The sequence below is a fragment of the Phascolarctos cinereus genome, unplaced genomic scaffold (assembly GCF_003287225.1).
Source record: "Phascolarctos cinereus isolate Bilbo 61053 unplaced genomic scaffold, phaCin_HiC Scaffold_5;HRSCAF=322, whole genome shotgun sequence".
Taxonomy (NCBI): Eukaryota; Metazoa; Chordata; class Mammalia; order Diprotodontia; family Phascolarctidae; genus Phascolarctos; species Phascolarctos cinereus.
In genome coordinates, this window is record NW_027555958.1 from 13046328 (window position 1) to 13061135 (window position 14808).

The 14808-nt window shown below is 51.0% G+C and overlaps 1 protein-coding gene across 1 annotated transcript; it reads left to right on the forward strand.

Moving 5' to 3' along the window:
- Positions 1 to 5975: 5975 nt before the first annotated feature.
- Positions 5976 to 14462, forward strand: PRSS56 (serine protease 56). Its single transcript, XM_078156741.1, has 13 exons — positions 5976 to 6084; positions 7287 to 7424; positions 7906 to 7959; positions 8085 to 8274; positions 9860 to 9959; positions 10063 to 10222; positions 10416 to 10558; positions 11146 to 11308; positions 12191 to 12373; positions 12519 to 12689; positions 13309 to 13356; positions 13954 to 14060; positions 14367 to 14462. The coding sequence occupies exons 1-13, from the start codon at positions 5976 to 5978 to the stop codon at positions 14460 to 14462; spliced, it is 1662 nt and encodes a 553-aa protein (XP_078012867.1).
- The last annotated feature ends 346 nt before the right edge of the window (positions 14463 to 14808 follow it).

Sequence of the window (14808 nt, forward strand, 5' to 3'; positions counted from 1 at the left end):
GAAGTATGGTGGACACCCGGACTCTGGAAAAACAAGGCAAAAATTCACCTATCAGAGCTGGAGAATCTAGGGGTAGAGCCTAAGATTGTGGTGGTCAGGAGATGAAAAAATGGTTCTAGAATATGGTGTAGAGATAGCCAATAAGTAGCCCAAAGCCCTGGAACCTGTCCAAAGAGTGGATTTAAGTTTTTAAGTTTTAAAGTTTTTTCTTATTAATTTATTTTAATTTATCAACAATCATTTCCATAAGCATTTGAGTTTTAAATTTTTCTCACCTCCATTCCCAAGTCAGCATGCATTCTGAAGTAGGCTATACATATACATTCCTATTATATATATATATATATATATATATATATATATATATATTTTCACATTAGTCATGTTGTAAGGAAGAATTAGAACCAATAAGAGGAATCGCAAGAAAGAGAAAACAAGACAAAATAGAAGAAGAAAATAGCAAATAATGTGCTTCAATCTACATTCTAACTCCATAGTTCTTTCTTTGGATGTGGATAGTATTTTCCCTCGTGAGACCTTTGGAGATGTCTTAGATCCTTGCATTGCTGAAAAGGGCTAAGTCTATCAATGTTAGTCATCACACAATATGGCTGTCACTGTGAACAATGTCCTCTTGGTTCTGCTCACTTCACTCTGCATCAGACCATACAAGTCTTCCCAGGTTTTTCTGAAGTCAGCCTGTTCATCATTTCTCATAGCACAATAGTATTCTGTTACATTCATATGCCACAACTTGCTCAGCCATTCCCCAATTGATGGGCATCCTCTCAATTTCCAATTCTTTGCCACCACAAAAAAGAGCTGCTATGAATATTTTTGTACATGTGGGTTGGATTTGATTTTTGGAAGCTACCAAAAGTCACTCAGATGCAAGTCTTGTGAATAAGGAGGTTGCTGATTGAGCTGGACTCAATGAATTTTGGTCTGAACCTTTCATGGAAAACATATCAGCGGGCTGCTGCTGCACCATCATTATGAAGAATAACATTCCACAGATCTCTCCTTTGCTTCTGAACTTCAGTATAACAATCTTGGTTGACTGACTTTGGGAAAATTAATTCTGCACAAATAATAATACTAAAGTCAAGGAAGTAAATCAACAGCTTCTTCTATTGTGCTTTTAAAATGTACTTTCTTTTGGGCGTCGGGGATGATGTGGTTTTGAAAGATCGACAAAGATTTTCATTTCTAGGTTGTACAGATATTGCCAATGGCCTAGAAGATGCCCCCTCACAAAGAGTTATTCAAACTGGATTCACGTGGACTGAGTGCAATCCTGGGAGAGCCTGTTCTCAAAGAGAGGCTATCACTCTCTAGGCTTATTATGCCCCTACCCTGGAGTTCCAGAGAAAAATCTCTTCAACAAAGCTTAGGTGTGCCCGTGTCTAGGGCCTTCCCTTAAGAAGGTACTTTCTGGAAGAGATACTTACTGTACAAAGCACATGTCAAGTACAGGACAGCTTTTTATTTCTTCTACACAAAAGAAATATCCCGGGCCCCCAAGTTTCAGAAGCGCATTAACAAGTCCCTAAAACACAAGACACAGCCCGTCGGACCTATTATTCTTTCCTGCAAGCTAAAGGAACCCTGAAGGACTGTGGAACAAATATTTCACTTTCCCTCCAGACCTATCTGCCTGAGTATTTCACAAGGTCCACGCTATCCCACCAATGCATAGAATCCTGGAAAAAGTCCATGTGGAGAAGGTAGTTCATGGCTCCTGGAAGTCTTTTTGCTGGAATCTCCGAGAAGATTCTATTTATCATGGTGTAGATTTTCCCCCCTGAGCTCCTTGTAGAACCTTGGTTCCATATTTCACATCCAGTCTGCCCTTAACTCCCCATATAGACATCTGGTTTGGAGTTAGAACTGTTGCTGCCCCAGGATCCCTGATAAGACACTGATGAAAAATTCAAATCCTCTGGTCTTCTGGCATCCAAGAAGTTTTTCCTCCAGACGATGAGGGTGGGAACAAAGGAGATCAGGGTGGAGATGCTCTCTTCCCCCACCAATCAATTCTGGAGGCCAAGATGCTCAAACCTTCAGTTCCAGACTCTTGGCTTTATGCAAGCCCCACAGAGGATGACCAGGTCCCTCAATCAATTCTCAAGACTTCCTGTTGCACCGGGGGAGATGCCCAGGCCTTATGGACACCTAGTTCATACTTTTGATTAACTGATTCCACCAAAATGCATTCTCACTGATGAAGGTAGCTGGGCTAAGTGGCTAGGTTGATTGACTGATTAGTTTAATCAGCTTCTACCCCTACATTAGAACCAAATCCAGAGCCAGGATCAGTTAAGACTCTAAGCCTCAATCCCTCAGTCAAATGACCACTAAAGCACCTTCCAAGCCCAACATTCTGTTAGCCCTAGGAGGGCAGCTAGGTGGTGCAATGGATAGAGTGCTGGACGTAGAGTCAGGAAGATGCCTGTTCCTGAGTTCAAATCCAGCCTCAGACACATGGCAAATCATTTAATCTTGTTTGCCTCAGTTTCCTCATCTGTAAAAATGAACTGGAGAGGGAAATGGCAAATTATGCCAGAATCTTTGTAAAAAATAAACAAATAAGACTTGCTCCTGAGTCTCCCATTCTCCAGTCCCTGCTCCCATTTGATACCATTATGGACCCCTGACCTCCCCACCATCTGGCCCCAGAAACACTGAACTAATGCAGATGAAAAAAAAAATCAGAAATAATCGAGGTCGATATCCAATTCCCACTTGGGAGACAAGGAGGCTGGACATCCATCTCTACATGTGTCTAGATTCTGCGACCAGATGAACTTTTCCTTTGTCTCCCCATTCGTAAGATGGGGCACAGCTCGCCCAAGTGGGCGTTGTACCCTAGAAGGCTGTAGAAATGAGCGGTCAGCGTCTCCCATCCCTTAATAACAGGCTTTACCTGCTCTATTGCACCATCTAGTGGTGTGATCCGGGCAGTCCTAAGCACCCCCGAGGCATCTCTCCCGCCTCTGCCTCCTCTTCCTTTTCTTGACCATCATTCTGAAGATGTGGGCTCTGGAGCCCTAGACCAGCTGAAGCTCCTCCTGCTTCCTGTGGGCTTGAAACATGTTCAATCCTGTTTAGCATCTAAAGTTAGGCTGCGCTGAAAATGCTGCCCTTAGGGGATGGCCCACCAAGCCAGTTCCCAGAGCCTTCCAGAGGCAAAGACAGGCTTTAAGAAAGACTTTGCAAGGAGGAATAGCCACTAGTCGGGGATGCTCTGGGAGTTCAGCCCCCAGTGCTTAGCACATATTAAGCCCTTCATGAACGTGCTATTCATTCATCCATTCCTAGTTGCTGGTGTCCTCGCCCTAAAATTATCTTTGTATATATTTTATATTTCATTATGCATCACTTCCTCCAGGGCTCACTCTCCCAATCCACTCTCTCCCATTGATGGACTATGTCCCCAAAGGGCAGCTGACTACTTTCCTCAGGGTTTGGGGGACAGCCCCGAGGGACTGGGGTTTCTAGTACTGCTGATCATCAGCCCCTATCAGTGTGCTCTGCATTATCAATAAGCTGGCTGAAATAAATTAGCTTTTAGAAAAGTGATTTACTGAGAAGGTACAGCTAGAATAAATTCTCCACAATCCAGAAAGCACACTCTCCTCCAGCATAAATAAGGTGAGAGCAGGTTAAAATTGAAAATACAAAGTTAGTGAGGGCAACTTGGTGCTTCTCGTGTCCTGACCCTGGACCTCCTCTTCTCTCTTTGAGGACACCTCAAGAAGTTTGCAAAGGCCTGCCTTTGGGCATGGATGGGTCAATGCATTTCTGAGCCAGGCCACTTTTCATCTGATGCTGGTACTCTCTTCCTTGCAATGCCACAAGGTCACTGCCTGGGCATCCTGTGGTGACCTGCTCAGGCACACTCTACTGTCCACTTGACTTTCTGGTGGGACCTCTGCAGCTCTGGAACTCACAAAGTTGCCTGGATACTCTCACCTGGGGACGTGTATTCACCTGAAATCAGAGAAGAGCAAACATAAAAGAAACAGAGGTACCATGTGCTCCCACCCATGTGGTGGCCAGGTAGAGGAGTGTAACCAGCTGCCTCTCCCCTGCCTGGCTACTCAGAATTGCCCTCCTCACCCACAAGCTGCCAGGGAAGAGGCAGACGAATTGGTGGGTGGCACCTCTTCTATGTCACTCATTTCCTGCTGAGCCACTCCAGTCTGGTCTTTCCAACTTCTCAGTCCATTAGAAGACTTTCATCTTGACCAAAATGGCTCCCCAAAATTCCACATGGACTGGCATCAGGCAGAGTATAGCTAAAGATACTTCAAGGACTGGGCCTTTTTGGCCAGTCCTTGAATTACAGATGTATGTAAAGGGCTTTGCAAACTTTAAGGCCTGGTTCATGTAAATGTCAGCTACTGTCATCCTCTCTCCAAGCGAAGGATTTTGGGGAAGACAAGAGCTATGATTTTAGCACTACTTGGAGCTCTGTCATTTACAGTCTTAGAGACCTGGCTGGGAGCCCTTGGAAGTCCATTGTCTTGCCCACAATCACAAGCCGTATCTGTCCAAGGTAAAACCAGAACTCAGGTCCTCCTGACTCCAACACCCCCTTGCTAGTGCTTATATCTTGGCCTTTCTTTTCTTCATCTCTTTCCAAAGCCCAGTGAGTGAGGGAGCCCCCCAAGTCCAGGCCCCGGCAGCTTTGGGGCTTGCCTGTCCTACCCGACTCCCAGGCACTGTCCACTGGTCTTTGAGGCCTTCCGGTGGGGCTGAGCTGTTCCCTGGGAGAGAAACCGGACCTCCCAATGAAGGAGGGACAGTCGCGTAGGGAGAGGGGACAGGAAGTACCGTCTGGGAGTGCGGCAGTCCCCTCTGCCAGCTCAGGTCCTTCCCAGAGGCTTTCATCTCCCGATCTCCCCCTCCAGTCCCCAGACCTGCTGCCAGCACCCTCTTCTGGCCTCCCTTCCCCTCCAGTAATTACTGCGCTAATTACAGCTCTTTGATGTTACCCTTTGAAGTGGTAACAATTGTCTGGGAAGGGGCCCCAAAGCAATTAGGCCTGGGAGCTCTTGGGGCCCAGGCAGGGGACCCAGAATATGGGGATCCAGTGCTCAAAGGGACCTCAGAAATCATCAAAATCAAATCTCCCGATTGGACATCAGAGGCCACTGAAACCCAGAGAGCAGAAGGGCCTTGTCCAAAGTCACACAACTGAGTCAGAACTTGAACCCAAGACCTCTGAGGCCAAATTCCAGAACTGGCTTTAGGCACTCAAACCAGGCATGGAGAGGCTGCCTGGGAGCCCCTAGGACGGCCTGGGTCACAGAGCAAATCTCCTTGACATAAGCCCCAAGCAGTGGACGGTCGGGGAGGGCCTGGGTCTCCTCCCCCCAACCCCCCCTCCAAGAGGCCTCTATGGGCTGCTCCTGGCGGTCTGGCCTGTCCCTCCCACTCACTTCCAGGGCCACCAGCCCAACCGTTAGCCCAGCTTTTCCCCCTTTGATGCCCCCTTTGATGGGCCTGGGGAAACAAGGGCCCTTTTCACAAAGAGCCCTGAGGACAGGACTTCAAAGACTGAGACTGGGGGGAGAGAGGACCCAGGGAAAGGGAGAGGCCCATCCCCACCCACTCCCTTCCCTCCGGCTGGCATCTTCGAAGGCTCTGTTCGATTGTGACCCTAAGCTGGACACCGGGGCCCACCAGAGGAGGGTTTGTCCAACAGTCCCTCAGCCACCCTATCCCACCCCTTCTAGCTCACCTCATCTGTCCTGTCCCTGCTAAGCCAGGGCTTGGCAGGAGAGCCTAGCCAGGGAGAGACAGACAGAGTGGCTAGAGGTCTGAGGCCGAAGGCACCAGGCACCGAAAGACTGAGGGTCACCATAACAAAGGGAGAAGAAAGAACTGGGAACCCAGGGAGGGGGGCTGGGGGCCTTAGGAGACTGGGGGGCTGCTCAGTCTGGTTCTCCCCAAGCCCTCAGGGTACGATGCTGCCCTTGGTGCTGGGGCTTCTGAGCCTCCTGTCCCCCTGGGGCATTGGGGATGTGGAGGCTGCAGCCCCCAGGCTGGAGTGCCTGGACAGGACCACACTTCAAGGTGAGTCTGTTCCCTGGGCATCCTGAGCATGGGAGGGAGGGGAGTTAGGAGAGGGGGGTAAGGAGTGGGGGGGGGAGTAGGCAGAAGTGTGGAGTTTAGAAGGGGGGGTAGGGAGGAGTAAAACTAGAGGGGAGATTAAGGTTTACGAAGCCAAATGGGAATTAGGGATGAGTGTGAAGGTTAGGGGGACACTTTAGGGGCTGAGGAAGAGTCAGAAATGTTGTTGTTCAGTCATTTTTTCTGTTACATCCAACCCTTCGTGACCGCATTTGGGGTTTTCTTGGCAAAGATACTGGAGTGGTTTGCTGTGTCCTTCTCTGGCTCATTTTATAGATGAGAAAACTGAGGCAAATAGGGTTAAATGACTTGCCCAAGATCACACAACTCATAAGTGTCTGAGGCCAGATATGAATTCAGATTCCAGGCCTGGCACTCTATCTATCCACTGCACCACCCAGCTGCCCAAGTTGGAGATTAGGACAGGAATTTTGAGGTTAGGGGGAAAGGTTGGAAGTCAGTAAGGAGGGAGTTAATTGAGAAATTGAGGTTATGGGAGGAGGGGGGAGGGAGGCATCTTAATGGCCCAGTGCCCTCTCATGCATCTGCTCCATTCCTATTTGGGGGAGCCCTGCGGCCTTAAGCTTAGCTTTAGCTTTTCTCGGGTGGAAAAGGCCAAGGGCAGTAGGGACAGGTGGGACATAACTAGACACTTTGGTACCTGGGACCACTAAGATGATATTCACCCCAAATCCACTTTTTGAGACAGAGTAAGTCATAGTGATAAATGAGACCCCAGGAGATAATGTGTGCCCATGAGCAGACATACCAGGGCATAGAATGGGGGATCCCACCCAGACACTGCTTCCTATTTTAATTAGTCATTCTTGCTGGGTGGGTGCTAAGCTCAGTAGTTCCTACACTGCTTGAAAGACTCTACATTGGGTCTTCATCCTCCAAACTTTGATGCCCTGGGGCAAAGCCCTCATCACTCTGTCTTAGTTACAGACCACAGGATCATAGATTTAGAGCTAGCACCCTGGATTTCTCCTTCAAAGCCAGGTCTGACGTTAGTTACCTTCGTACCTTGGGCACACGTCTAGCCCCTATCTTTCACTGAGTTTCTGTATCTGTAAGATAAGGTGCAGGTCTGAGTACCCAGGCACAGATCTCCTGATCTGGTGACCAGCCCTCTGTTTCCACAGCTCTGTCTGAACAGGGGACTCTCTTGCTGAAGGCTATCCAGAGAAAGGCCTCACTGGCTGTAGAGAGGGAGACGTTGGAATACAGACGCAGGCTTCTGGAGTGCCAGGCTTGTGTTAACCACACCTCAGCTTGTCCTGGTGAGCACCGAGGTGGTAGGGCAGGAACCCTTGCTTAGACCTAGCTCATCCTTTCTCCTGGAGGTGCTCAATGTTCCTCCCCCACGGTCCCCTCATAACCCTGTTTTTCCCCTCTTCTGTTCCCTCCTATCTTTCCGTTCAAGGCTGAACAAGAGTCCAGCCTAGCTCTTGACTAGCCCTCTACCACCTCAGCCCCCCACTCCTTCCTGACTGGACCCTCCCTTAGGCTGTAGGGATCCTGTGTCTAGCACTTCCTTAGGTCCCCTTCCCCCTTCAGTTAGCCCACGGACAAGGTCAGAGTCCCTGTGGGAGAGTGGATGACCATTCATCAGGGGTGGTACAGAGAGGATTCCTGCTCAGGAATGGGTTGGACCAGGGGACTTTGGAGGCCCCTTCTAGCTCTGAGATTCTGGGATCCTGGGATGGGGATGTGTGCTGGTCAGTGGTAAGTATTGTGGTCCTGTCCCTTTGACCTCCCCAGGACTTTGGAGCCAGCAGCCCCATGTGCACACCGTTCCTGGACAACAGAAGTTGGGTAAAGGCTGCAGGGATGGGGAGAAGGCTGGAGGGTAGGATGGCCAGATGCTGGGGAATGTGGGAAGCCCAGGCAATGCCCACAGGGTTGGAGCCCCGTCCTGACTGTCCTTCTTTTCCTGCCAGTGACTTGTGGCCTTCAGAGCCGTGGAACTGCCAATGTGACATGGGCCCGGGGCAGAATTGTGGGGGGCAAGGCAGCATCCCTAGGCTCCTGGCCATGGCTGGTGTCACTGAGGATGAATGGGCAGCCCATGTGTGGAGGTGTCCTAGTCGAGGATGCTTGGGTCCTCACTGCTGCTCACTGCTTTGCAAGGTGTGTTCCCTGGAAGGGAGTGGGGGGCGGGGAGTATAGGAACAGGCATCCAAACCCCACTGCCCCAAATCCCCCACCTCCAGTTGTCAAGGGCTCAAAAGGAGTGTTGCTACAGCCTCAACCAGACAGTGGTCTCTGCTGCCCCCTGGTGGATGAGAGAAGTATCCCTAAGGCCATCCAAAAGCCAAGCCTGGGGAAGGGGAGGTGGTTCTGGGGATGACCTATGTAGTTCATAGCATCAAGATTTAGAGCTAGCTGGGCCTCAGAGAGGCTGAGGGAAGGGTGGATAGAAGGCAGTCAAGAAGGACCTTGGTTTGGCGTCCACCTCTGGAGCTTACAAGCTTTGTGACCTTGGCCAAGTCACTCTTCTCTGAGCCCGTTTCCTTGGCTGTAAACTGGGGATAATGATGGCTAAAGTCCCTACCTCCCAGATGGAGGGTCAACTTGGATAATATATATTAAGTGCTATGGAGAGCCTGCCTGGAACTCAGAGAGACCTGGGTTCCAGTACCTTTTCCAACACATACCAGTTGTATGAGACTGGACGCATCATTCTAAGTGCACCAGTCAATTCCCCAATTCTCTAGGCCTATACATTGAATAAGAGTCACTCGCCTGCATTAGTAGAAGGGATTTCCTCCATGGAAGTTCCCTACACCAATAAAGTCACAGGTCCACACCAAAAACAAACAATAAACAGACAGGTAGAAGAACAGAGGGAGGGAGGGAGGAAGGAAGGAAGGAAGGAAGGAAGGAAGGAAGGAAGGAAGGAGAGAGGGAGAGAGAGAGAGAGAGAAAGAGAGAGAGAGAGAGAGAGAGAGAGGAAGGAAGACAAAGAAAGAAAGAAAGAAAGAAAGAAAGAAAGAAAGAAAGAAAGAAAGAAAGAAAGAAAGAAAGAAAGAAAGAAAGAAAGTCAACGCACAAACCCTCCAGGGCCTCAGGTCTTCATGTTTCCTTACCATTTTTCCTCCTCTTCCTCTTCCTCTTCCTCCTCCTCCTCCTTCCCACCCACCCCTATCCCATCTCCAAAGGAAAAAGAGAGAAAATACCTAAATTTGATTAAACAAGTCTGGGTGGCACAATGGATAGGGCCTTGGCCATGGAGGCAGGAAGCCCTGAACTTCAAATATGGCCTCAGACCCTGACCAGCTGTGTGACCCTTGACAGGCATTTTGTCTGCCTCAGTTTTTTCATCTATGAAATGGGGATAATAACAGCACCTACCTCCCTGGGTTGTTATGAGGATAAAACGGGATACTATTGTTAAGGCACTTAAACTCCTCTATAAATGGTGACTATTAATATTATTGCCAACCCAGATGTGGTACAGTAGAAAAACATGAGTTAGAGTGAGGTGTGGAGTTCAAATCTCACTTCTGTCAACTACTCCTTAGCTTTATTTGACCTCAGTGTTCTCATCTGTAAAATGGGCATTGGACTGGATGTACTCTTGAGTTCCCTTCCAACTCTAAATCTAGAAGCCTGTGTGTGAATCCCCCTCCTGAGACTTAAGCAGGGACCAGGAGAGTCAGTAGCCTCTTCTTTCCCCCTCCCTGGTGACCACATATCCTGTGTCCCTCAACAGCCTTCAGAATGAGCTCCTGTGGACAGTGACCCTGAACAGTCCCCCTGGGGAGAGGCAGGAGGAGGGGATCCCTGTTAACCGCATTCTGCCCCACCCCAAGGTAAGATTCCAGAGCCCCTCCTCATCCCTTTCTCCAAACTGCTCCTGGCCCCTGGGCTCCCCAGAGCTCTGACTTCCCATACCCCCCTCCCTTCTTCCTATAGTTTGATCCCCAGACCTTCCAGAATGACGTGGCTTTGGTGGAGCTGTGGGTACCAGTGCCACCATCTGAGAGGGCATGGCCTATTTGTCTACCTGAGGAGCCCAGAGAGCCTCCAGCAGGCACCCTCTGCTCCATTGCTGGCTGGGGAGCTGTCTATGAAGGTGTGACAGATGGGGGCTTTGAGCTAGAGGGGTTGTAGGTGGCTGTCTAGTTCACACATACACACAGCCCCCAGTAGGAAGGGAGATGGGAGCGGGTGGATATATGGGCAGATGGAGGAAAGGGTCACAGGGGATGGAGCCCAGGGTGTCCCAAGAGCTCTATGCCCTGAGGTGTCCTGTCATTCCCTCTCAGATGGACCTGCCGCTAAGGCCGTGAGGGAGGCCAGGGTGCCCTTGCTCAGCTTGGACACTTGCCGGACAGCTCTGGGGTCAGCACTTCACCCTAGCACCATGCTCTGTGCGGGCTATCTGTCTGGAGGAGTGGACTCCTGCCAGGTAGGAGGAAGGGAGCCTATTAGAGATAGCACCCTGCCAAAAGTGAGAGCAACATGGCTTCTCCTTTGTGGGGACAGCTGCCTAGAATGGAAAGAGCACTGGATTTGTGGTTGGAAGCCCTGGGTTCAGATTCCACCTTAGATACTACCTGAATGACCTTGGGCCAGTCCCTTACCCACCGTGGACCTTGATGCCCTTTTCCATAAACTGAGGGGATGGGCCGGGGGCTTCTGAGGTCCCTTTCAGCATTAAACTCCAGATTTTATGACTCCATGAACATGGGCAAGGGGCAAAGCAGGGATGCGATTAAGTCTCAGCAACCCCCCTACCCTCTCCCCTTGTAAGTCACCAAGTGTGAAAGAACTTGGAGGCCATCTGATCCTGGCCCCTTATTTTACAGGGTGGCCCAGAGAGGGGGATGATTTGCCTGAGCTTGCACAGTTGGTGGAGGACTGAGACTAGAACACCCCAGATCTCCTGCCCCCCATCCCATTCTCCATAACTGTCCCTTTTCAACCATCAGGGTGCAGGAGGGACAACATGTGTCCCAGGGGTACCAGCTCCTCCTCCTTTCCATGTCCTCACAGGGTGACTCAGGGGGGCCTCTGACATGCTCAGTGGCTGGGCCCCCTCTGAGGGAGGTCCTCTATGGTATCACTTCCTGGGGGGATGGCTGTGGAGAGCCGGGCAAACCCGGGGTATACACCCGCGTGGCAGCCTTCAGGGACTGGATCCGCCAGCAGATGAGTGGTAAGCGACCTCTCCCCCTACATCTTCATCAGCCTTACTTTGGTTTGCTTTGGGTTGGGTTTTTTCCTCCACCTTTTGCTTTGCATGCTACCAGGAATTAGGGCACAGAGGAAAAAACCCTCAAATTCAGCAAACATTTATTAAGCACCTACTATGTGCTAAGGTATTATGCTGGTGCTGGCAATGCAGAGACTAAAATGAAACCATAAACTCACATTCTATCCGTCCATTCAACAAGCAGATATTGAGCACCTACTATGTGCCAGGCTCTGTGTTAGGAACTGGAGATACAAAGACACAATATAACAATTTCTGCCCTTAAATTTACATTCTATTGGTCCATTCAACAAGCAGGCATTAAGCACCTACTATGTGCCAGGCTCTATGCTAGCAACTGGGGATCCACAGACAAAAATGATCCTGGTTCTAGGTTAGAAATTCAAACTCAGGCTCTGGTCCCACTCCACAGCTCCTGGGCAAATCTCAATCTCTCCCGTGTCTCTATTTCTTTCAGACTGACTCTCTTCCTCTCTTGTAGGATCATGGATGTAGAGGGGAATGGACCTTAGAGACCACTGAGTTCACATTTTACAGCTGAGGAAACTGACCACAGAGAGGTTAAGTGATTTGTCCAGAGTCACTCAGCTAAGAAATGTCTGAGGCAGGATTTGAACACAGGATTCACAGACTCCTTGGATGTATTTACAAACATGTTGCCTCTTCAAATAGAACATAAGCTTCTTGAGGGCAGGGACTGTCCCGCTTTTATCTCTCTTCCTAGGGCAGTTAATGAAAACTGCTTGAGCGACTGATTGGTTGAACAGCACTGAGAGGTTGGTTCAGAGAAAGAACTTTCGGCCAATCTAGTTCTGTCTTCTGCAGCGCCTCCTTCCAGTCGGGAGCCCAGCTGCCGGGAGTTTTTGGCCCTGGATGCCCAGGAAGACCCTTCTGCAGAGTTCGCCCACCTCTGCGCCTTCTACGAGCGCTCCTGCCCCGTGCCTCGGGGATCCGGCGCCTGTACCCGCCTGTCCCAGAAGAAATGTCAGCTGCACAAGAGGAGATGTGGTCAGCTTCTCCTTGACGCTCGGGGGAGGTGGCTGCAGGAGAGATTAGGGGAGGCGGGGCGGGGCGCTGTGGCTATGTCGGGAGGGGGGACTTTGGAATCCCTCCTCCCAACCTGTCCCTGCCCCATTCTGTTCCCCTTCCCCAGAGCTGCGGTCTCTGGTCCAAACTCTGCTGAGCCTACTCAGAGATGCTCAGGACTTCTTCTCCCGCCACTTGGGTCTGCTTCGTCTTGCGCGAGCGCTGCCTCAGCTTGGCCTAGGGCTTCTGCAACATTCCTGGCTTCCTCCCCGAGCTCCACGGCGAGGGCAGGGCACAGGTACCTCGATCCTCTCCAGTTGCTGGCCCTTTGCTCTTTCCCGAGACTTCATCCTTCTTAGAGATCCTCAGTTTTGCCTGACACCCCGCATATTAACCTGTGACCAGAGCCTTACCGAAGGCAAGGACACAGTGACTTTCCCTCAGGGCCCTGGCAATGCTTTCTGTCTTGCACTGTGATGCGGTGAACTTCTTCCCCATCTGCCCCATCTTTTCCCCTTTCAGCAGCTTCCCTAGCAGTGGCCTAGACACAGTGTCTCAGGGTCCTTGTCTCCCCAATATGGGGTGATAAGCACCTCATTCCCTCCTCAGAATAACTTCCCTGCCTCTTGCCTTGGGCATGGTTTGTGGTGCCAACACCCCTGATACGACTGAGGATGCTTTCCCCCCTCTCCTCCCCCTGTGAGCTGCCACCTTCTCTCTCTCTCTCTCTCTCTCTCTCTCTCTCTCTCTCTCTCTCTCTCTCTCTCTCTCTCTCTCTCTCTCTCTCTCTCTCTCTCTCTCTCTCTCTCTCTCTCTCTCTCTCTCTCTCTCTCTCTCTGTCTCCCTCCCAACATCCTCATTCCCCCACTTTGGAACGAATTTCTCACTGTTTCCTTCCTCCTCAGCTCCCCAAGGAGACGCTCCCCTACCCCAGGGGAGGCAGGAGCAGGAGGCAGAAGTGAAAGGTAATGAGTCAGGCCCTCACCTGTCCCCCTCAAATCCAGCATTGCCCCAAGGCTGTCTACCGTAGGTCCCTTTCCAGCAGGAACCCCAAAGGGAGTAAGAGGAGAGAAGGGAAAGAGGCACGAAGTCAGGAAGAGCCTTGGGTTGGAACCTTACCTCTGCTAATCGCCTACCCTGGGTAGGCTCCTTCTTAAGCCCCCTGAGCCTCAGCTTCCTTAACTGTGAAATGGGCACCATCTAGCTCAGAAGGTTGTAGGAAGAAAAACACTCTGTAAACTTTTAAAAAGAAATGTAAGTTATTATTAGAAAGGAAAGCAGGGCAGGATTTTTGCAAATAGCTGAATGAGGGGGTGGGGAAGCAAAATGAGACGGCTGGACTTAGGGGCCTCTGAAGTCCCAGTTCTAGATTTCTGATGCTATGGGCCTCTCTGGGCCTCAGTTTCCCCATTTGTAAAATGAAGGGATTGCTCTAAATCACCTCGAAAGTCCCTTTTGGCCCTAAATGCTTAGCGTATGTGGATACTGGAGGTCATGAGGGCCAGGGGAAACAGTGGTTCTAAAGTCCTTTGTAAACTGGGGTGTCGTCCCCCTCCCTCCAGGCTGCCCTGGGCTGGATGCTCTGGGCCAGAAGCTGGCTGCCCTTCAAGAAGCTCATGCCTGGATCCTACAAGTGCCCCCTGACCAGCTGGCTATGGACTTTCAGGAGGTAGGGACAGAGCCCCTCAGGCCCCAGGCTTGTCACCTTGCCCCACACAACCTGACCCGGTTCAGAAAAGGCCAGAGGCAGGGAGGCCTGGGGGGAAGCCAAGGGGAAAAAGGGTCTTCCCTTCCCTGGTGTAAGCCAGGCCTGCCCCCCACACACAGAGAACAGGCTGTAGTCACCCCACTGAAGACCCCCTAACTGACACTGGAGGCCCCTCCCAGAAAAGGGGGGCAAAAGAGGAAGAAGGAGGAGGATGCTGGGAGAGCGGACACATCTCTGCCTTGCTGACCTGCCCTTTTCCCTGAACAGATCCTGGCTGACCTGGGCTCCAGGACTCCGAGGGGACTCTTCCAGGCCCAAGTCAGGGCAGTCGTGGGGGGCCGGCTAGTGTCTTTGTCACCATGATCGGATTGGAGCCAGCCACCCTCACTCAGAGCCTCCCTGGCCTTTTGGCCCAGGCCTTGAGGGCCTTCAGAGCTGGTTCCCCAACATAGTTGGGAAGGACTCGGTCTAGAGGCCCCTCTGGGAATGCACAGGGGCTTGGCCCTACTGCATGGAGATAGCAGGGTGAAGAGGACAAGCAGAGAGAAGTCTCTTGGAGTTGAAGACCCCTAAGGAGGGGCCAGGGATTCAGGGCCTCAGGGGAGCCCCCCTCCCCCATCTTCCCAGCTCCAGATGATGTTTGATGGTTGGGGTGCCCTGTGACTGGCCCCGAGGAGGACGCTGCAGCTCATGCACCCCTTAGCTAGCA